At 45.6% G+C, this 23892-nt stretch overlaps 3 protein-coding genes across 5 annotated transcripts in view; all 3 read left to right on the plus strand.

Moving 5' to 3' along the window:
- Positions 1 to 272: 272 nt before the first annotated feature.
- On the plus strand, positions 273 to 3958 carry LOC120447195 (phosphatidylinositol 3-kinase catalytic subunit type 3). Its single transcript, XM_039628685.1, has 8 exons — positions 273 to 414; positions 485 to 1106; positions 1162 to 1257; positions 1313 to 1398; positions 1454 to 2340; positions 2398 to 2671; positions 2739 to 3100; positions 3158 to 3958. Exons 1-8 carry the CDS (start codon positions 344 to 346, stop codon positions 3601 to 3603), a joined length of 2844 nt encoding a protein of 947 aa, XP_039484619.1. The 5' UTR covers positions 273 to 343; the 3' UTR covers positions 3604 to 3958.
- A 23-nt stretch (positions 3959 to 3981) lies between these two features.
- LOC120447197 lies at positions 3982 to 4812 on the plus strand. The gene has a single exon (XM_039628689.2). It carries the CDS (start codon positions 3982 to 3984, stop codon positions 4651 to 4653), a length of 672 nt encoding a protein of 223 aa, XP_039484623.1. The 3' UTR covers positions 4654 to 4812.
- A 21-nt stretch (positions 4813 to 4833) lies between these two features.
- LOC120447196 overlaps positions 4834 to 23892 on the plus strand; it is a 35618-nt gene continuing 16559 nt past the window's right edge. Inside the window, exon 1 of one of the 3 annotated variants that reach the window (XM_039628688.2) lies at positions 4834 to 4961. In XM_039628688.2, coding sequence (XP_039484622.1) covers positions 4947 to 4961 — 15 coding nt within the window. In that variant the 5' untranslated portion in view covers positions 4834 to 4946. Of the gene's footprint in view, positions 4962 to 8370; positions 8617 to 21453; positions 21792 to 23892 lie in introns of those variants that run through there. The other 2 variants (XM_039628687.2, XM_039628686.2) reach the window with 2 other exon arrangements.

Here is a 23892-nt window from a genome sequence, read left to right on the forward strand (position 1 = left end):
TATTTAGTACATAATCCGCTTTAAGCATATTTATAAAAAAACAAAATGAAATAATAATCAAAAAAAGAAATAAATACCTAATCAACAAAACAAAACACAATAATAATCAAGAAAGTAAATAATTACCTAATCAACAAATAAAATTAATTAATAATCATAGAAGTTACGCCAAAAAGTGTTTCCATTGTGTTTTCATTGTGCAACTTACGTCTAAGCGGGCGCCCACTGTACTTCGCCGCGATTCACCATCAGATCAGCTGTTTTCTGTTGTGGACAGCTGTTGTTGCTGCTCCGCGAAAATTACGCATAAATGAAAAAGTGAATTGGATTTGGCAGCAGGAAAATGGACCAGCCCGATGACCATTTCCGCTACATACACAGCTCCTCGCTCCACGAGCGTGTGCAAATCAAGGTGTAAGTGGAAAAGACCACGGAAAACGTGGGGAAATCCAACGCCGAATGCAACCATTGTGGCTTTTCGCAGAGGGACGCTCGAAGGGAAGAAGCGCCAGCCGGACTATGAGAAACTGCTGGAGGATCCGATCCTGAGATTCTCGGGCCTGTACTCCGAGGAGCACCCCTCGTTCCAGGTGCGCCTGCAGGTGTTCAACCAGGGCAGACCCTACTGCCTCCCAGTGACCAGCTCCTACAAGGCATTTGGGAAGAGATGGAGCTGGAACGAGTGGGTTACGCTGCCCCTGCAGTTCTCCGACCTGCCCAGAAGCGCCATGCTAGTGCTGACCATCCTGGACTGCTCGGGCGCCGGCCAGACCACGGTCATCGGAGGCACCTCCATCTCGGTGTTCGGCAAAGACGGCATGTTCCGCCAGGGAATGTACGACTTGCGAGTGTGGCTGGGAGTCGAGGGCGATGGCAACTTTCCCAGTCGCACGCCCGGCAAGGGCAAGGAGTCGTCCAAGTCGCAGATGCAGCGCCTGGGAAAGCTGGCCAAGAAGCACCGGAACGGCCAGGTGCAGAAGGTGGACTGGCTGGACCGACTCACGTTCCGCGAAATCGAGGTGATCAACGAGCGCGAGAAGCGTATGTCGGACTACATGTTCCTCATGATCGAGTTTCCAGCAATCGTGGTGGATGACATGTACAACGTGAGTCATAGGAACACTGATCTCGGCCAGCTCTGAGCTGTATCTTGTCTTTCAGTACGCCGTGGTCTACTTCGAGCCGGAGGGTGACGTCAAATACAAGCTGCCGGCCAAGCCTAAACTGGTTTCTGTGCCGGACTCCGAGATTCAAATGGTATTAAAGCTCGAGAATAGTTGGGTTTGAAGATTGATTCATAATTATATTGCAGGAAAACCTGGTCGAGCGGAAGCACCATCGATTGGCCCGTTCGGAGCGTTCAGGCATCTCGGATAGAGATGCCAAGCCGACAGCCAGGTATTCCTCACATTTGCAGAGATTAAAACCCCACTCATGTATGGTATCCCCGCAGCATTCGCGATCAGCTACACACGATTGTTTATAGGTATCCACCCACTTATGTTCTGAGCAGCGAGGAGCAGGATCTGGTATGGAAGTTCCGGTTCTACCTCTCCTCGCACAAGAAGGCTCTGACCAAGTTCCTGAAGTGCATCAATTGGAAGTTAGAGGACGAGGTTACTCAGGCGCTATGGATGCTGGCCAATTGGGCGCCCATGGACGTGGAGGATGCGTTGGAGCTGCTTAGTCCGACATTCACGCATCCCCAGGTGCGCAAATACGCAGTTAGTCGATTGGCCCAAGCGCCAGACGAGGACCTGCTGCTCTACTTGCTACAGCTGGTGCAAGCTCTGAAGTACGAGGATCCGCGGCACATTGTCCACCTGCATGGCTGCATCTTTCCCGAGCGCGATGTGGTGCGGTCCATATTGGACGACAACGGATCTCTGCTGGATCAGAGCAGCTTATCCGATATGAGCGCCACTAGCAGTGGACTCCACGCCTCGGTCATTCCAGCCAATCAGCGGGCGGCGAGTGTTTTAGCCGCCATCAAGAGCGATAAGTCAGTAAGCCCCGGATCAGCGGGTGGAAGTGGGGGTCAGGGATCGGTTGCGCTTCCGAACCCTTCTGCTCCCGCCACTCCTGGCAGCAGTTCGTTGCCCTGCGACTCAAACTCCAATGCCCTCATGCTGGCCGAGGGCATCAGCTTTGGCAGTGTTCCAGCCAATCTCTGCACATTCCTGATCCAGCGCGCTTGCACGAATGCCACGCTGGCCAACTACTTCTACTGGTACTTGTCCATCGAAGTGGAGGAAGTGGAGTCGGTGAGGAAGCAGGACGAACGGGCCCACGACATGTACGCCATGGTGCTCAAGATGTTTCTGAAGGTGCTAGAGAACGGTGTGTGCGATTCAACCAAACGCTGGTTCTTTCTCTAATGTGCTTTCATCCTCACAGGCAACTTCAACCTAAGAGGCATCTTCTACAACCTCCGGAAGCAGAGGCGTTTCATCGACGAGCTGGTCAAGTTGGTGAAACTAGTGGCCAAGGAGCCGGGGAATCGCAATAAGAAGACGGAGAAATTCCAGAAGCTGTTGGCCGAACAGGACATGTTTAAGGTGAACTTCACCAACTTCGAGCCCATTCCGTTTCCGCTGGATCCGGAGATCTACATCACCAAGATTGTGCCCATGCGCACTTCGCTCTTCAAGAGCGCCCTAATGCCAGCCAAGTATGCTTGCCCAAACAAACCAGAAAATATTCAGAGAACACTTGGTTAATACTTATCCTGTTCCTAGGCTCACGTTTGTCACTTCGATTGCCCATCACGAGTACGCTGCCATTTTCAAGCATGGTGATGATTTGCGTCAGGATCAGCTCATCCTGCAGATGATCACTTTGATGGACAAGCTGCTGAGGCGCGAGAACCTCGACCTCAAGCTGACGCCCTACAAAGTGCTGGCCACCAGCTCCAAGCATGGATTCCTCCAGTACGTCGACTCGTGCACCGTGGCAGAGGTCCTTGCGCGGGAGGGCAACATCCACAACTTCTTCCGGAAGCACCATCCGTGCGACAACGGACCCTATGGCATTTCGGCGGAGGTCATGGACACCTACATCAAGAGCTGCGCGGGCTACTGTGTGATCACCTATTTGCTGGGTAAGACTGCTGGCGGATAACCCGACGGATTCTGCTAATCCCTGATCTCCCTTGCAGGTGTGGGCGACCGGCACTTGGACAACCTGCTGCTGACCACCAATGGCAAGCTCTTCCACATCGATTTCGGTTACATTCTGGGCCGCGATCCCAAGCCCATGCCGCCGCCCATGAAGCTGAGCAAGGAGATGGTGGAGGCAATGGGCGGCATTAGCTCTGAGCACCACCACGAGTTCCGGAAGCAGTGCTACACGGCCTATCTGCATTTGCGCCGGCATGCCAACGTGATGCTCAACCTGTTCTCACTGATGGTGGACGCCACCGTGCCGGACATCGCGCTCGAGCCCGACAAGGCGGTCAAGAAGGTGGAGGAGAACCTGCAGCTGGGCCTGACCGACGAGGAGGCAGTGCAGCACCTGCAGAGCCTTCTGGATGTGTCCATTACGGCGGTGATGCCGGCTCTGGTGGAGCAGATTCATCGATTCACTCAGTACTGGCGGAAGTAAAGGGCATGGCTTGGCTAAAAAATTGTGGGAGGAGCAAGTAATCTTTGTTCAGTTTTTACACATCCTTTTGGCTGAGTTGCAGCAATGTAAATTTTTAAGCATCAAAAGTGTACACTAGACTTATTTTACATATATACCATTATCTTATACTTTTGTTAACTTATTACAACTACGAGTATGAACTGATTACTTTAGGCTCCTGCAATTTTTTAGCTTAACCACACGCTTGAAAACCTTCCCTACTATTAACCCTAGTTGTAAGTTCGCTTTAGTCGTAGGTGGCCTGTAGCTAAAAGTCCGTAGTCCCTTGTCCGGACCCCCAAATGTATCCACATATATCTTGTCTCAATTGCAATACATCCCATTGTTCGAGCAAACATGCAGGTGCGCTCAAAGAAGCCCGTTTGGTTTCTGTTCAAGATGCTGGAGCTGCTGCTGAGCCTGGGCTGTTGCCTCGTCCATTGGTCCTGCTGCAAGAAGGAGGACATACCCCACATCTTCCTGCTATGTGGCACCTACGGGGGATCGGTCATCATATGCTTCATGTCCCTAATTGGCGCCTTCTATGCCGAGCGGCCGACCATGAAGCACGAGGCCCTATTCGGCGGCATTTTGGGTGTCCTCCACATGGTCACCGTGTACGCCAACATGTACGTGGCCACCTTGGAGGAGTTCCGCACCGAGCGGTGGCCTAGCTTCTATGCGTGCTGCAGGAATAACGCCATCGTGGCTCTGTACGCCGGCGCCATCTATCTGCTGCACTGCACCTTCGCCCTGGACCTCATGCTCTCCCACTCGCGCAGCAAGCGGAACCGGAAGCTGCATCCGCAGCGCAGCCAGCGACCGCTGCAGCTGTACTTCATCAGCCGGGGCGCGGAGGCGTATCTCAGTCGCTTCTGGTTCTTCCGGCGCATCGCCGCCAGGATGCTGACTAGCGCTCAGCCATCGGAGCACTCGGCTCGGAAGCGGCAGGCCTCGTCCTCCGAGTCGGACTCGGATGCCAGGGACAGGGAGGCTGATCGAATCAAGCGCTCGACGTTTGTCAAGTAAGCGGATCTTAGTTCTTCAGTACTTCCTCATACCAGCAATAAATGATGCCCATCCAACTGGGCCATTCAAATGCCCGCCGAAATGCAGCCCTGGGGCGAACAGCTGTGCGCTGCATAACAGCCCCGTCTCTTCGAGCGCGCGCACTTTGACAGCTGTTCGTTTACAGTTCGTTCGGTGCTTGCAAGTTTGTTTGGCGCGTCGCGTGTGATTTACGTTATTTTTGCTGGAATTGCGAGGATTTTTTGGATATTGGCACTGGTTTAAGCGTGTGGAGGAGTACGGCTTTAACGACGATGGCGAGCGGGGCGGTGAGTTGCGGGAGTTCCCGGGGGGAGGCACTGCGTCCACTTCGCCATTGTGCGGATGCATTGCTGGAAATTTCTGTCTGCAAACTTTTCCGATTTTCATAGTTCGATGCGTGGTGGAAAGTTCTGCTTCTGCTTCTGCTTCTGCGGCCGGCTCTTGTGCTCTAGGTCTGTGTGCCTGTGGTTTTAGTTAGTGGCAGGTATTCGTAGCTAAAACTTTTGCTAAAAGTTAGCCGGGGCCACTAAAGTTGCCGCCAGACGACGCACTCACAAACAAACGAACAAGCCGGCAGCAGCACACACTCGCGGCCACATCCATATGAACACTTACTCCCAGGCGGCCAACTGCGTTGGTCGTGCCACAGCGAACTGCACAGTGGGCCTTGGCTAACTCCAAACAGCAGCAGTATCTGAAGAATAACTTGTGACACTGTGCTTTCTTACCTTAGGCAATTCCCATTTCCAGGACTTTTTTAAATCATTCTGTCTTTGGAAAAGTCTGAAAACTGTGTACAAACTGTGTAATCATCATTTCCGTTTTCGCTATTATAGCTTACTATTACGACACACTCGATCTGTGCAATTTTGAGTAATAGTAGCAGGAATCTCTTATCGGAGCACCATGCCACATCCACATACACATCCATATCCACATCCATATGCCACTCATCCCGAAGAGAGCGCCGTGCAGCTGTGAGTGCGAGTGAGTGGGAGTGGGAGTGCGGGCTTGCGAGCGAGTGAGCATGAGTCACCGCTGCCAACTGCACTCAACTTGGCCTTTGTTATTGTCTGTGGCTGCAAGCCACCAAACCACCTAGCCACCAGGCGGCCCAGCCCCAGCCCCAGCTCCAGCTCCAGTCCACTCCCCCCGCCCGCTTTTAGCCCCAATTCCCCGGTCGTGGTCCTTCGAGCCGGGCCGAATGCAGCACGTGTTCATTTTGGTGTGCAAAGTCACTTGGAATGCCAGGCTGGAGTTATGTGTGCGCTTTTTTGTGCGATATGTGTGTGCAGATGTGTGAGTGTGGAAAGCGTATGCATCTGAAAGATACATTTTCTAGATCGCAGCATGTTTGGTTTAGTTGGCAGCTAAATTTCACTACGTGCAGTTTGCGGTGGGTGTTGGAGCTCTAAGTCTAAGTCGCGGAATTCCAACTATGTCTCGCAATTGCAACTTTGCCGGCTGGTGATAACGATAAAGCGGCCAGTTTCCGAGTCGATTGAGTGAATAAGATTAATCGTTATGGTGATGAGTTCATCACGAATGTGCGGTATCGTATGGTCGATAGATACAAAGATACAAAGGCTGAGATAGCTAATTAGAGTAAAATAGGTGATTCACGTTTCCCAGTCAGCTTAAGTTGCAGTTTTTCGTATTTTAAGTCAATGCATTCTTTGTAGATACCCAACTATCAATGATAGGTGAACCCATCATACCGAAATACTAGCATTGTGGTAGAATATTAGCACGTTCCATAAATTGGTAATCGCTTTTGGCTTTTCGTTTCGCCTTATTTCGAATTCGGGGAACCCAAAGGTAGTTCGTCTATAATTTCACAATCGACCCATGGGTGCCACTGTAATTGAAGTCTTAACTCTGCTCTGACTTCCTATGTGCAGTCGCTTTTAACTGGAACTTTTGGGCCGTCGCGTCGTTCTGTCTTCCCCATCGACGAACCACGAACCACGAACACAACTCCCGAAACGAAGGTTCCCATCGTAGCACTAAAGCCCCATAAGCCCCCATCTCGGGTTTTGGCCCAAAAACGCTGTGTACGTGCCGCTAGTTCAGCTCCATAGATCGTCCGGTGGTAATCAGTTTACGCTGACGTTGTTAGCTTACTACTTTCCCCGCCAGCTGCCCCCAAACCCCCTCTGCCCACGCCCCTGCCCATGCAGATACAGCTGAGGTCAGCAAACTACAACATATAGTATAGAAACTTCCTTGAAATATGTTTACTGGTAGTTTCCAGATTCTTAAACTTGACTTTACTCTACTGTGCAATACCATGTGGTTTCTATGCAAGTGCACTATTATCTTGACCCCGTCTGTGCACAAGTATGCGCATTCATATTCAAAGCCAAGTGCAAGTTGTGTAGCTACATGCGAAACTCTATGTAAAGCGAAGTGGCTCTCATTTATTTTTCGTTCAATTCTATTTCGCTGCCGTTCGTTTTTCATGAACCGATACTAACACGAGTGCTACTATTTCAGTTGGTTACTAAACATTTAGTGCCCCCTTTCCCCCCCCCCCCCCCCCCCCCCCCTCCGGACTGTGCCCCCCTCTCGAGCATCGAGCGAAGCGGGCTGACTAAGCGAACGAGCAGCGAACGGCAGCGGACGAAATGTCGCGCCATATTAACCATATTGCGCGGGGCCAGAGGGGGGGGGGCTTTTGCATACAGCCCATGCCCATGCCCATGCCCCAGTATGTGGGGTTCCCTGTCCCCTCATCGCCCCTTCCCCCTTACTCCTGCCCCATGCCCCACTCCGCTCCTTTGGCCCGCATCTGTCGCCTGGCAGTTGGCTGGCTGCAGTTGCTCCATTTGTTTGTTTGTGTTGGCCTGCCAGCCGGCGTGCAAGTACAGTGAAGCCTGGCTGGCCTCACAATATAGTATCTGAACATTTGATTTCCTTAATCTAAGATACAAAGTTTGTTAGTCAAGAGTTACACCTCAATCATTTGGTGTTGCATACTTACAAGTGGCGGTTAAACTTGAGTTTTTCAAAAATTCAAATACATAGTCCTTGTTATTTTTTAAGTGTAACATTCCATTTGATGCAGAGTAGTTCACTTAGGGGCCCCACTGTTCGGTTTAGTTTTGTTTGAGTGTGGCGCTGTGTTTTCGCTACAGTTGTTGTTGTCCACAACGTGATAAAAACTTTAAACATTGAATTGTGATACTTCGTCACTTGGTTGTAAATTGAAATAAGACCACCTTACCCCCTCCTAACCCCCTAACCACCAAGTGCAGCCCAAGAATACCCCACCCCCCGCCGACGTAGGGCGAAATGCGAGGCGAGGGCAAAAACAAAATAGATGGGAAAACCGAGAAAAAGAAAAATCTCTTGCAATTGTCAGCAAATTTCCTTCCAAACAGCGAGAACTTGGGCGCAACAAGGGTTTTAAGGCAAAAGGAAAAAAAGTACATTAGGAGCAGCAGCACTGAGGCATTTGTTTAGTTGGGCTTTCAGTGCTTTAAGCACTCGTCTTTTTTGCGAGTGTACTCGTATGCTTATGTGTGCACCCATTATTTATGTGAGGCTCTGCCCGATTCCATATATTCCACTCCTCGATCGCCCGATTCCGCTCACAATTTCAGTGCACCTTCCGACGCCTTCGGTTTGGCTCTCCGATTTGGCCAATCAATTTTTTAAGTTTTCAGTTTTTAGTTATCCGTTTTCTGTTTTAAGTTTTTAGCTTTTCGGTGCCTGCGGTTAAGTAGATCCCTCGATTTCGCCGCTCGCTGCTTTGTGCTTTTGTTAATTCGGCGTTTGATTTGCGAATATGCGCAAAATTTGTGCAAATTAAATAAATAATGCACGTGCCAGCACTTTCAATGACGCTGGATTCAAAAGGCTCGTGAATAAATTGAACAAAAGAAAGCCAAATGCATATCACATTTGATCAATCGCACAAATAATTCACATTTTTTTATGGTGAGTTCAAAAATGCTATTCAATGTGAGACAAATTAACGATAATGTAACTTCAACGTGCTTGAGGTTTACTTTAAGCAGAATGCATAGGTAATATTTAGTTATCTAAACCAAAAAACCATTATCGAATAGTCCGGGCAAAATCAAAACGCTGCGAATGGCATTTTATGGGCCTGAAATTACCGTAGGCCGAGTGCCAAGTTTATGGCTCTTGAGTCACACAGACGGCTAACATAGCGCACTCTGCTTACCTTTGGCTCAATTATCTGATAAGCAAAGCCAGCTATATATATATATATATAAATATATATGTATATGGGTATTATGTGAGGAGGGGAAGGAAGAGGGGACTTGAGCGATATCCGCGGTTTGTTGACCTCCGCGCTGATAAAGATTTTCCCGTTTGTGTATCTTCTGCCCGCTGGGTTTGCGAAAACTTAACTTGCACGAAGATCATGGCTAGAAAGCGGGCCAGAACGACCGCTTTATGGCTAAGAAGCGGCTACTACATATGTGCTATGACTATATGGTAATTAGGCGGCTAATAAGTAAAACCCGCACGTAGCCCAAATAAAAATGGTAACAGAATCGACGATTGGTGACAGACTCTCCGCTTCTCCCGCGCCGCTTTTGGTATCCCAAGGCCAGTGGATCTATCAGGTTAATTACCCGCCATTGTTAGTCCTAGTACTCCTACACCCCGCGCCCTTCATCTCATCTCGTTTTTAGTGGCCAGTTCCCAGTTCCCAGTTGACAGTTTTTTGGTTTTCTGTTTTTTGGGCCCAGGCAACTTTTTTCCATGCCCATAATGAATTCAATTATTGTCACTCGAGTGCGTTAAGTATGCCGCAAAGGTATGTGCCGTGTGGTCTATCTGTATCTGCGAGATACATTCGTATGCTAATACGTGCCCAGCCACGAAAATCTAACGCCGAACGGCAAGACAAATAAAAGGCAAAGGCTTCTGCGTCACTTGAAATTAAAATGCCTGTGCAGAAATAACAACAAAATTACCAAAATAAGTGGAGGCTAAGGCTCAGAACTAGTTTTCGAGCGCATTTCAGTCGCCGGGGGGAACTTGACAGCTTTGGGCCACAATGAAGTGCGAGGGCGGCTCGAAAAGTTGGCTGACAGTTCAATTACTCAGAAAGAAAAATGGAAACATGTTTAGAAAACATAGAACTCCAACTAGTTGAAACTTAACTTGTTTGAAAAGCGTACAAACTGATGTAACTAATGTTGAATATACTTATTATACAGAACTTACGGATCAGCCCCCTTGATGTGACTTTAAATTTATAATGCTTTTTGTGCGGAATTTATGAATGTAGCTACAGATAGATTTATTTATAATAAGTTAATTCTCCCCCACCTTCGGCTACGTGATTATACTGCCATTCGGCGCTGACAGACCCCAAAAGCATATAGATAGATATACGTAAGTATAGTATTCTCCGATTTCGCCTGCGTCAGTTGGATCGCCATGTTGAAGCCGTGTTTCGTTACCAATTGCGATTGCCAATCTAACTTATTAATTTATTAACTTCGCCTAATGCCTGACTTCGTTTGGCTGCTCTCCACTCGACGGTTTTTCGTCATTCGCTGTTCTTTTGGGATGGGCCCCGCCCCAATCTTTGCACAAAGCACTGCTGCCTTTTGTTTTTAACAATTGCTCACTGCCTCTCGCTCGCACTCCGCCTAGCCCCCTCTCATTCGCACCCGCTGGGTTCTCGACTTGCTGCCTTTATAAACATGTTTTCGCATTAATAATACATTTTTATTCGCTAATTTAAATGTTGTTTACATTTAACAAAAAACCAGTTAGAGTCTGCGACATATCAGCAAATATATATACAACACACCTGCGGTCACAACAATGAAGAACGACTATGTCATACATTTATCTTAACAAAATGGATTAAAGTAGAGCTTATTTCAAGTATTGCAATGACATCATGTATGGAATGACACATAGCATATAGATAATAAGTATAAACCCTAGTACTACTAATATGTTGACCGCAAACGTGCATGAGTGTAGTACATATAGAAACACCCATACAACAGCACTTCTGGGTGGAGCCTAAAACTTTGATAATTTACTTAGTCTGGGCATGTTTTTGTATGGGTGTGTGTGTGTGTGTGTGCTTCTTTCTTATTCGTTATTTATGCATTTGTTAAACTTAGACTTGGGAATCATTCGATGGCGACTTAAGAGTTACTCTCTTCGCAGAACGCTCCCCATGGCCCAGATACCCATGCTTTCCCGCTTTCCCGCTTTCCACTTCAGAGAAGCTATACCAACAATGGTGGAACTTGCAAGTGGAAAAGGGTTTCAAGTGGCTGTGTTGCTTTGTGGGCGATTAAACCACCCACAATCAACGCCTCGAACAGCAGGCTTACCCACTTTGCCCCCTTCTCGTCTCTTCTCGCCAAACAAATCCTTGTCAACGCATTAAATAAATGTTGTCGCACCCCCAAACTGCCTGATCGTATCCTGCGTCCTTTCAGCAGGTCCTGTGCCAAACCTAAAGTTAAATCAATGTGCCTACCTTACATGCGATTGCCTAACATGCATTAACAATTGTTTTTGAACTTCTGCTTGAATTTGAGTGGGTTAAATAGATACATATGTATATGGAATTTTGTTCAGTTCCGGAACCTTTTGATGTCCTATCTGCGCTGAATTGAGTGGTTTTATCTTGGCAATGGGTAAATGGTATATGAGTGATTCATAATTTCCATTAATTGAGGCCTCCTAACTTGATCAACCACTAGAGTCGGCGGCATCCACTTCATTCAGACAGAAAGGGACGCACTTGGTTTTATGGCCGAACTCAGATAGGGGATTGCTGTTGGAAACCGAAAACGTCGTCCCCGATTCGGTTGACAATGGAGCGGAACTCGAACCCGTGCGGCAATTTGGGGCAGCATTGAGGAAGGGTGATTGAAACGCGACAATTTGTTGGTTCTCAAGTGCTTGAGGCTTGAACACAACTTGAATAACAAGCAATGAGCAATCCGCAATCGAGGGGCGAACGTATAGCACACATTACACCAATCAATCCGAATCGGATCCAGCTGCCCTTTCCTCGAATTCAAGTAAACAAAAGCCATTAGCAAATGTGTATCCGAAAGATGCACAAACGGCGACACTTGAGCTGTTGTAATCAAATCATAAATTCATATACACAAATGGAGATAGATACGGGAATGCTCGCCCTGTGTCATTCTATGCATTTTCCATTAGAGTCGCACAGATATATAGTACAGATATAGATATACATATCCCTTCCAGTACGACGACGCTTTCGTAATTGGTTCAAGTGTCTTTGGTCGTTTGCAACCACAGAATCACAGCAATGAAACACAGCAACTGTACTTTATCGCCAACAATAAGATTGTCGAAACCCAAAAAACCAGCTGGTTGTTGCGAACGGAAACTCCTTTCCATCTTCCGCTCATCTCCGTCTCCATCTCCGCTCGCCTCCTTGCGCTCCGGGACTTATCAAACTATCTTCGAGCGTTTTGCATCCCCTTGGCCCTTCGCATCCCTTTGCTTCCTGTCCTCTCTGCGTCCATCTCACCTAACTGAGTTCATCTCCGCCTGTCCGTCGAGACTTTTCCTATTGTCTATACCCTAACATTAGTTGCCAACTGGGAGTCATAGTTGCTATATCATAAAAAGCACAGATATCCTTGGGATGGCATTTAAAAACTTATTGGCATCCCAAGTATGTAGATGTCCTTCATGTCCTTTTAGTTAAGATCACTTAAGATCACAATAAAGCATTCAATCGGGTTTTGGAAAATGTTCCCTCAAAGTCAAGTTTTCTTCAGTGCCTTTGTGATTTCATTTTTTTAGGGTATTTCAAACATCGCAGTGGTCAAAAACCCGAATCTCCCCTTTTACCTCCTTCATTTCCATTGTAATGGGTCCGAATTCAAAAAGTCGACAACGCGCATATTTTAAGAAATCATTTCTTGATTACGACGTTTGAAAACAATTTGTCTTTCACTCTTTCGCTTCAGTTCTCAGTTCTGAGTTCTCAGCTTTTGGTTATTTGGTTACTTGCTATATATACATATGTACTTCAATCTACATATAACCGAACATAGATACAGATGTGTTTGTGTAGAGGGTTTGCTGCTTTTGGCTTTGTGTGTGAGAAATGTATTGTGTACTTAGCGCAAAGTTGTCTGACTTGTTGAGACTTTTTTATGCATTATTCTAGCGCCCATTTTGATTTTTTATTATTGCTGCTGCGGCTGCTTTTTCTTTTTCTATTTCTATTTCTGTTGCTTTTCATTGGCTTTCGTTAGAAAATAGATATATATGTAGATACGGCGGTACTACCGAGCTAAATTGATGTGGTTGCTTTTTGTGTTCGTTACTTACTGGGCATTTGATGAAACCGAATTCATAATTTGAATTGCTGTTTTCTTTTGGGGGATAGAAATGGGATCGAATTGATTTCAGCTTTGAAGGGCTTCAGTCAATTTACTCTAAGTACTCTTGCTTCTATTATTCCTAAACAATACATTGTAATTTAATATCGAATATTCATTTATATTTATTTAAGAACACTTTGTTTACCAAGAGATATGTATGATAGTGTAGTCTACTTAATGTTTTGGCTTAAATGGTTTAACAGTATTTTTACTTTCAATGGGTCCTTTTGAACTCTTCTCCTTTTATTAATGAATTTTAGTGAATCGGCGGAGGAAGCGAGAGGGCAATAGCCGTCACAACAAATGGCAATAACACCTGTTGAGGTCACGCACACTGAGGTTGACACACACTCGATTTCACACAGACACGCGCCGTCGACACGCGAAAAGGACAATAACATTTGCTCACGTGTTGAGAGGATGAGAGTGTGGGAGAGAGGCGAGATGAGAACGCCAAAGCGGGATGGGTGCGAGGGGGAAGGCAACTGCGGTTGAGCACATGTCTGCGTGTCGTTCTCCCTCTCTCCATCGCTATCTCTCTGCTTCTTTCTCTCGCACACAGCGAAAGGTGCGCGTGTGTGTGTCCTTGCCGTCGTCCTTTTCGTCTCTGTTTTGTTCTCGCTCTTCGTGCGTGTGAGTAACATGTGCACATATGCATATACACACACACACACACACACACATACGTGCCCATAGGTCAGGTTCATAGCCCGCCCCGGGCTCGAATTCAGGTTACGGATCAGGATATCGGGATAGGGACATCGACAGCTAAATGCTACTAAATATGCAGCATAATGGAAACTGGGCCGACTGGCAGAATGGCATGTGTCCTGCCGCTCGCAGTTCGATTGCAAAGGTGTTGCAGCCTGTCACAATATTGCGTGCTCCCCTCTCCCTCTCCCTCTCCTTATCCTTTTCCTTCTCCTTCGTCCTTTTCTCCTCTGCTGATGCTGATAAGAAAGGTCCGGGCGGCGAAGGAAGAGCGGCTACGGCGACCGCAACTGTAAGATGTCAACAGTTGGCGACCCAGGACATGAACACATGTTGCGATAAGGACATGAGCAGGAGGAGCATAAACATGCCAGCACAAGAAGTGTGCAGTGCTGGCTGTGGGATGACCCATAAACGGAGGGAGCCACAAGCTAAGGGGACTAAAGGAGCGCATTGTGTCCTGGTTGTTCATAACTCTGGATGTCAGTGACATAAGGATGTTGTGTTGGTCCTAAAAGCGCAAATATAGAACATAACGATGTCCTTATGAAAATGCAGCCATTCCGTTTACCTAAACTCAATATATTTATATCCTTGGGAAGAAACCATTTCTGTATTATATGATCTTGAATGTCTAACCTACCTACTGAAGGTACTTTCAACCTTAATTTGAATATGATTTATCTATTCCGGCTAAATGAATATGCCTATAGTTGTCATGATAACAATGAAATGCGAATCAGCATGAGATCTTCCCTCTAAAATCCGACTATCTCATTACGTACAGCCCACTAGAGTTGAATAAGGGTGCTATCAAATGGCACTTCCGATCCCGGTAGCAACTGTACCTCTTAGATCCATAAGAAGAAAGAATAAAGAATAAAGTCGCACGCAAAAACCGAGACCGAAACTAAATTTGAGCTCGGGCAAGTCGAACACCCTAAGTCCTAAAACGCAGAACGATTCCAGTGGTGCCTCCTGGCTACCTGAGCAATGGCAATGTGATTCGTACCTTGAGGCATTTCATTCCATCCATTGGGTTGGGATTTGCCTTATTTGTAGTTCTTTCGGCCGCATTTGCTTGTGTTGTTTGTGTAGTTCGGCATGTTCCTGGTAGATATTTTTGCGTCTTGTGCAAACACACAGACTGCCAGTCTCAGCAACTGGGGAGAGATAACAAAAGAAACACGTTATCCTTTTTTTCATGTTAATGGTTTATGGTTTCCTTGTTTTGACGCTGCAAACAGGAATGGGAATACGACTATGGGTTGGAAGTGAATATAATAAGAGCGTCTAATGCCGGGGAATCCATTTCCATTCTCCAATTTTGCGACTCATCCAAGTCTTAGGATAAACGCTCACAGAGAGAAAATATGCGTAGCTAGTATGATGTAATATACAATAAATAATATTTTAATATATAGTTGGATATTTAAAGTAGACATAAGATAATCTATATATTCACTTTAGTCTTTGACTGATAAAACTTGATCCTGGATTTTCCTCAGTGTAGCCTAAAACACAGAGCGTAAATCAATGAAAAACTGAAATCTGAAAAGCCAAAATGCGTCTTTGTTGCCCATGTTCCATCTGCCTCATATGCGTAGTTTCAGGAACTAGTTTTGCGCCTTCTTCGCTTTGCCAAACTACGCAGCTGTTTGGGCCAAAGTCCTTTGTTTGCAGATTACGAATGCGCAAGCCTACGATCCATAAGACTGCGAGTGTGTCTCAGTTTCCATTTTGAACTACGGAGATTCAATTACCATTTGAACAGGTGTCCCTTTCCCCAGATTTGTGCTAATAATGCAATCCACTGCTGAGGCTGCAACCCTCGCGCCATTTTTGAGTCCTTAATCCAGGGGGTGCAACTATTATTAAACAAATTCAAGTCTCTGGCAATGACAATAACTGAGTCACTCGGCGTGGTGGTGGACCGGACCAAGTTATGAGAGGCATCTACGCATCTGCATCTATGGGTTGTCTAGTCGGACGGGAACTGTACTCGCTCGATATTTGAAATTCAAATCGCAGCGGCGTTGAAAGCGTATTTCAATTTTTCCCCCTTTTGTGGCAGATTGGGAGATTGCCAAATCGCACTTCACAGAGCTCGGCTCTAAAGTTAGGCAAATGTATTTACATATTTAGCCATGAAGCCGAAGGAAAAGTGACACAACACCACACAAAGCAACTTTTTAGTTGCGGGGTTGCGCGAGCAAAGCAACGTACAGATACTCAGATACACAAAGCGTCGAGTTGAGATATTTACCCCGAGATACGCATTAGAATGGATGGGCTGCCCCTGATGATGATGATGACGGTGATGTCGAGGGAGGATGGAATATCCCAGGCAATAATCTAATGTATTCAATGTAATATCTACGCACAGTTCTATGTGAACGAATATTTGTGAATTTGTGTATTTATGGCTTTTTGTATAACTGTATTAATGGGCCAAAATTCTTGATTACCATGAAGCCATTTGAATTCGAATTCTGCCCTCAGATTTTTATTAACGAACCACCGCCCTCTTCCGTTCCGTTGGCTATGTACAAATCAAAGCCATTGTCTTATGGGCAACAAATTTTCCATCAATTTCCCCGCCCGCTTTTCATCGCCAACCGCGAAGTACACCCTTCGGTGACTGAAAGGGGTGGTTGCAACATGTATTTCCAAGCTATTTTGAATTCGAGTGGCTGGAGGGGCAGGCCAAAATGCCGAAATGATGCATTAAACTGCGGAAAGATGTGCGAATTAGTTGCGACCAGTGGAGATTCATCGGGTGGGAGGAGGGGTTGTGCCCCTTGAAGTGGAGTGGAGATCGGTGAATTGAGTTGTTGAACTGGAATGATTGCGTGTGAAGGGTATCAAACTTGCCTATTGAACATGAAAATGTTTCGAAGTCCTGAAATTTCAAGAGACTTCAGTGCACATGCCCGTTGCTCCTGGCAGCCAACAAGGATCATCGGTAGAGAAAGCTAAACAGCACTAATAAATCTAGTAATGGATTTTTTTCTAGAAATTTGATTACACTATCTCCGCCATACCTACATATAAAATATAAAAAAGTCCCATATTATAATAGAACAACTCTCTACCCATAATGGGATTTCTTTCCTATCTTCGCTGGAGATCCCCGTCTTTTGAAAAGAAGTCCTGTCTAGAAGGCCTAGGAATTCGTCAACTAAATGACAGACATCCGTCCCTCGGCGATGACTCTCCCACATTGTCATTGTTCAACGTGCATGGCTACAATAATTAATTTTCCCAAATCCCGATATCAGATTTATCTGTGGAAAACGTTTTAAGCCTCCCCCTGAACAGAGAAAAAAAAGGAAAATGAGCAAACGCAGAGCGTAGAACAAAGCCAAACAAAAAACGAATGCGAACAATGAGAGAGATATTTTTAAATGGAAAATTTCGTATTTAATCCTCACTATGTCCCATACCTTTCTCACACATCCAACGCATCCAACACATCCATGCGGCTATCCGTGAATCCATCTATCTATCTATCTGTCGGCTGGCTCTTAACTAACCCAACCTTAGAATGCCTTCGATATTTCGGTGCTGTGTTTGTTGTAATTCATCACCTACAAATCAATCATTTTGACGAACCAACTCACTAAAAAAAGAACGTTCGAACCGGCAGAAGAACGAAATAAAGGGAATATCGCACTAAGAACGGAGCGTATAAAATGCACACACACTGTTCTGTAGGGACAATAGATCAATGCTTCCATATCAAAGAGTCGGCTTGACCTTTTAACGCAAGCTATGGCTCGGAAGGTGAGGGGTAAGGGGTCGGGGGTTGAGTCGAGGGACGAGATGGAAGCCTGTCTCAGCTCGACTAATTGTCTCCCAATGGATCACTCTCTGGGCTGTTACACTGGGAGAAACTTCAGGGTGTCGTTGGAATCCGAAAAGTATATCGGATAGATAAGGTTTAATTTTTAAGTTTACCATCAACTCGAAATATTGAACGTTTTAAAACTGAGAGGAGAGCTCCTTTAAGTTATCTTTCTATCGACCGATCTCTTTGAAGCTATAACAGCTTGGGAATTTTAGCAGACAAGCTAAAGTTGGTATAAAGATCATAAAATATATATAAATAAAGGTATATAGTTAATGACATGTTTTTTCTGAGTGCAACTCTCTCTATCTTGAAAGCATGAAAAATGTTTTCATTCCATAGATTTATGTAGATAGCCCTGCGAAGGTGTGGTGTAGGTGAGTGCGCGTGTGTGTGCGTGTGCTGAGTATCTGTGTGTGCCGGCACTTAATTTGTTGTTTCTGTGCGCTGCAGCATTTTGGTGTGAGATTACGCATTCTGAGTTGCCTGCCAGATCTTTGACGATCCTTTCAGAATTGGAATTCTCATCTTGTCTTGGCTTAGTTTACAATGCTCTTTTGATTAGGCCTCGGAGGTGGCCCCCTCCCCCTCCCCACCCCTGAGGTACCCTGCCGTACGTGATTGGTATTATTCATCACTTGTCCTTCGTTGTATCCTATATCGTTGGCATTTGTTCCTTCGCCTCCTCGCATTCCGGCTTATCGGGCGAGATTTGTTTAGGCACTCAACCTTGGCAGTGTTTAATTAAAATTTTAAGTATGTATGCTCAGGTAGTTTGCTTTTTTGGTCTTGCTGTCTTTGCTGTTTGGTAGGTAGAATCAAAATGCTCAAATTTATTTAGTTGGCACAGGAAGTCGTAAAACATTTGCGCTCACTGACTGGGATTTTCCTGTGCTGCTGGAAAATTTTCTAATTGATTTTTATAGATTTTCGTTCGGACATTTACAGGACTTCCACCGAGGAAAGTTTCCTCAACTGAATAGTGGAATTGTGTTATGGGGCGGTTTTGGGGGTTTGGGGCGCTCGAAGGGGTCAACAGCCAAAAACTGAAAAGTTTTACTGAGTACTAACAATGAATGCAGTCGATAAGTAGTGGCATAAGTACGATTTCATTCCTACGCACACAGTCGCATGGCACATAAAGCCAGCAATGAGAAACGAGCAATGGAATCGGTTTTTAATTTCGGGCGACACCGAACTAGCAAGTTCACTTACCATATAGATATATTTAGCGTAAGATACACATTCTCGAATGCTAAGGAACGTAGAACCAAAGCGTTCGGATTTATAGATTTTATGATTATTTAGAAAAGTTTTATGCGGAGATAAGTTGAAGTAAATCAACTAAAGTAACTTAATGTCGCAACTTATAACCAACTCTTGGGTAAGGGTATCCTCAAAAGCTCCCAACTCCACCACCCTTCAAAGGACATCGAATCGACTCAAGGCACAGCTGTTGGAAAAGAAGCAGAAGTTGGATAAAAGAGCTGAGCTAAAGAAAGAGGAAAGGAAAAGAAAAGAAAAGGACAGCAGGCGGAAAAGGACGAGGAGGGGTGGGCTGCGGGGATGGTCTCAAAATAGTCATTGTAATAAGAAAATTTTGATTTCATTTTTAGTATTTGTGTAAAATTTAATAACGCCGCACAAGATGGCTGACTTCGCAAGGGGCAGGCACAACAAAAGGAGCGAGCAGGATGGCCGGATGGGCGGAAAGAGAGGGGTGGCATGGCCATGGGCGTAGCGGTGGGGGTAGGGGTACGGGTGAGGGAGGGGAAGGGGTAGGGCTGAGGGGCTGAGGGGTAACTAAAACGCTTAAAACACACAATCTCGTTTCGGGTTCGGTTGGGATTTCGGGGTTACGCTTAAACTCTAAGTACATTTTAACTTAACTGCCTTTTTTGTTGTTGGTCCTTCGGTTTTTTGCTTTTTGTTAGTAGCCCTCCCCGCCACCCGTTCACCCCTCCCTCTCCCTCTCCCACGGCGGGTTGTAAGGCGAGAAGGCAAAAAACCCAGATGATGATGCCGATGCCAATGACGATTACCACGCCAGGATGATGGGGTGGTGACTGGGTTGGGTGGTGGTTCCTCAACTTCTAACTTGACTTGTGTGTTTGTATGTGTGTGAGTTTGGGTGTGTGCGTTCGCCTGAGCACAATTATAAATTTTTGGAATTGTTGTAATTTAGTTTGTTTGTTTGCCAGTTGGATGTGCTGGCAGCTCGCTCCTGCTCGCTCGCACCTACCACAACCTACACGTATCCCTCGCTCCCTCTACTGGCTAGTTCGAATGTATATTTGCGCTAGGGTTTTCCCTTTGTTATGTACTAGCTTTGCTCCGTGCTCTGGCCAGTAAGTGAAGCAAGCACTTTGATACCCATCAATTAGTCAGGGGCTCAATGTAACCCCATTTTGGGCGGAGGGCTAAGGGCTGTGCTGGCAGCTGCTGCTTAATGGCCATGTCTTGAAGACCTTTTTAGTACTGTACCCATGATTGTGTAGAACAATTTGATTTAATATTTCAAAACTCTTTGTGGGAAGGGGGTAGAATGCAACCATAACAAACACCTATAGAAATCAAAGCCGAAGGTATCGAAACTGTTCGCTGAGAAGAAGGGGTATGGCTTAGGCTTTTCGAATATTTCCCAGATAGCAGATATCATATCCCTAACGTAACCCCGCATAATCCATTGCCTCCATGCGCGGCATACCCTTTGACACCCTGTTCATAAAGGGCACAAAACTTTTCTCCTGACTGCGATTTCCACTGCGACTGCTGCCTTTGCTGATTATCACGATAAAGCATAATGATTACATTTTTAGTATCAGCCGCTTGAGAGAGTGAGTGCGAGCGGGATGGCACTGTGTGTGCGAGCGAGAGTAATTATGGTTCGCAAAACGTCGGAGTTTTTGAACTTGTTGGGATTTGGATTGAAATTGGGCTTAGGTTTGGGTTAGGGTTTGCCAGTTCGGAAGTTCGGGAGTTCGGGAGGGTTGGTATATAGTGGCATTGGCTTGCACTTGATTAATTGCGATTTATGTATATGCGATATGGAACTTTGTGTGTAATTACGGACGGGTTGGTTGGTAGCTCTTATAACGGTCGTTGACATGAGGGTTCCTTCGGATTAGATTCCTCTCGTTCGTTCGCTGTGAAATTTGAGCAATAAGCGCGGTGATTATGTAAGAATAATAAAAAAGGGGGAGGCTATCCGAGTAGTACTCCCGAAATTATGCTATGCAGCTGCAACATCCTTCTTAAAAAACGAGATACTTTTTTTTGCTGGCTGGGCAAATAATTCAGATTTGATATTTGTTGTTTTCTTTTTGTTTTTTTTTTTTTGTTGAGGAGAGCGCACTGTTGCTGTTGTTGCCGCCGCGTTTTTGCTTTTTGTTTTGCTCGTCCATTTGCTACTCCCACTCGGCGGAGAGCAAGAAATGCGATGACGAAGAGAGAGCGGCAGAGAGCGGAGTTGGCAATCAGCCCAAGTTAAAGTACAATTGCCGCTATTGTCATTACTTTTGGCCCACATTTAAAGCCAAATACAACGCACACAAGCAAAGCGCGAGAGCGCCGCTCCCGGATTGCTCTCTTCAGCATGTTTCGTTGCTGGCACGAAGTGCACACGAAGCGTCTTCGGCTACGCTCGTGCTTGTGTGCGTTTGTAAATTGATTTTATTAGTTTTTCGTCGTTGTTGTTGTTGTGTGTTTGTCGCTGCCGCAGCCGCAGTCGCCGTCGCCGCCGGCAGAGAAGAATGATTTTAAAAAAATTTTGAAATGCGGCCCTTTAGTCAGTAACTAAACGTGAAGCAGTGCGAACGCGCGCAGCGGCACAATTCCAGCGTTCTTGGCTTTCATCCGGCGTTCTTCCCCCATCAATCACTTAAAAAACCCGCCCAATGAAACCTAGTGCTAAACACAATTTTAAATCGGTTTTCGAGTGCTTACACAACCAAGAAACCCACATATAAACCAATTTACCAATAAACCAATGTGAACATGTGCAATTAGCTTGCAGAAACTACGAAATACTAGAAATCAAACAAAACAAATACGATAAACTTGCAAAACTCTCGCTTTTGGGATTATCAACAAACACACGAGTGAACTTTTCGCAAGGACTTGTGAAAAGGATAACAAACGCACACAAACAGACAATCAAAATGGTAAATATGAAGCTGGCTTACGCCAAAACTTTTTTAAAGGGTATCCTTAAGGTTCTAACGTTCTAAGAGGACCACAAACATGGGAAAGGGACACTCATGTGTATCGAAGTCAACACAGAAATAGTACTTTCGCGTTATCCTTACAAAGGATATTTCGAGGAAATATTAAAAAAGCAACAGTAGGGCTTATAAACTAGGAACAAACGAGCAAAAGCGCTGAAAACCTCAAAAATATTGGCCAATATAACGTTCTAGTGCCGCATTTTCATACGCCCTATGAATCAGCGCGCACTGGCTAATTTCTATTTTATTAGCCAAGTTTGTGTGACTTGACTGACACTCCTTAGTCTTAGTCATTAGCCAACTGGCAAACGGGCAAACTGGCAAATGTCTTGGTATCTTCGCCCGCCATTTGTGTGGGCTAGATAAATTGCATATTATAAAGTGAAACATGAACTGAGATAGAGATACCATACCGATGGAGATATTCCGATTCCGAATCAGAATCTGAATCGGCGAGTACCTTTTATTTGGCACGCACTCGACGCCGCGGCGTACATATAAATTTAGCGTAATCTCTTGGCTGCATATTAATTTGTGCTCAATATTATTGGCATCGCTAATTTCTATAATTTCCGGCGCTGCTGATTCGCTTAACTTAAGCGAACTGCACCCATAAAAGGCAACTCTGATTTGTGTTTCGCGATTTATTTGCTCCGGGACCCATAAAGCAATATTGCATATGCACACTGTACAATTAAGCCATTGACGTATCACTTCCTCCCCCACTATACTTATGTAATTCCGCTGATTTTTAGTACAACTTAGTACCACTACCGAAATAGCAAACCCGAACCGAGGAGTCTCCAGGCGGATATGTGCCAAATTCCAATGGTTGTCCCCTTGGGGTCCCCGAAATTCTTTTAATTGATAATGATTAAAGCCTAGTACTTCTTAGTTCAGCGACATTATAATAATGACTAAGTGGCTGGCAAACGATTGATAAACTCCAAGTTTTATCAAACTTCGCGAATGCGAAAGAATTCAACTGCCGGGGAGATGCTCTCAATTGTCAACAATGTTTTGCAATCGAATGGTTACGTATCTGATTTATAAATTAATCGCAATAAATGCGAAATATGAAGAAAAATGAAGAAAATGTGTGGTGCTTCGCTCGTTTGGGAAATATTGAAAATGCTGCGCCATATGTGAGAGATACATTTGTATCTGTGTGTTGGCGGGATACAAATAAACTTTTGGCACATTAAGAACGCCGCAAAATGCGAAGAGTCAGCCAAATATGAAATTATGATCACGAGTATGATTATGATTATGATGTTGTTATAATTAGAGAACAACGAAAGCGAAAAACGATTCATAATTATTCAAAAATTGACTTAAAGCACTCGCACTCACACTCGCATTCATCGTCGCAGCTCTCTGTCTCTGCTCCGACTTTTCCACCAGCTGCCGTCGCCAGATCGTTCAGATCGTTCAGATCGCATAAGTATAGGATCGTTCAGATCCATATGGCTATGGCTTTAGTTATGGTCTTAGTTGGGGGCTGCTATTTTTAAGTGCACGCACACACACGGCTGCAATTACACTTTCGAGTGCTTAATCACAGCCGAACTTTTACACAAATCATATGTACCATAGTCCCCTACCCTCCACAATTTTCATTCAGGGCGTGCGCCTCTTGCAACTTTTCCCCTGCTTTTACCCGCCTTTCCCTGCTTTTCCCTGCTTACCGCACTTGCTGGCTTTTCCATTGAAAAGTCGGGCGAGAATGTGCCCGATATGTTTCCACTCAAAATGCTCGGCGGCGGATGGAGGAGGATGAAACGAAACGACCACATTTGTTTTATTAATTGCCGCTCTTACAAACACATGCTCAAGACCCGCGGCCGATAATCGTGGAATACGCTATTTTATATGGCATAATCATAATTGGCCAAAAAGTGGCTGTAATGAGCAATACGAATCGAAATTACTGCGGCTACACATTCGGACCATGTTGCCGCGGAAAATCTCCCCATTAATTCGATTCCACACATCCGACTTTTCGGAGGATGCTGTCTATGTGCATTTCGTACAGAGT

Source organism: Drosophila santomea, chromosome 2R (assembly GCF_016746245.2).
Source record: "Drosophila santomea strain STO CAGO 1482 chromosome 2R, Prin_Dsan_1.1, whole genome shotgun sequence".
NCBI lineage: Eukaryota > Metazoa > Arthropoda > Insecta > Diptera > Drosophilidae > Drosophila > Drosophila santomea.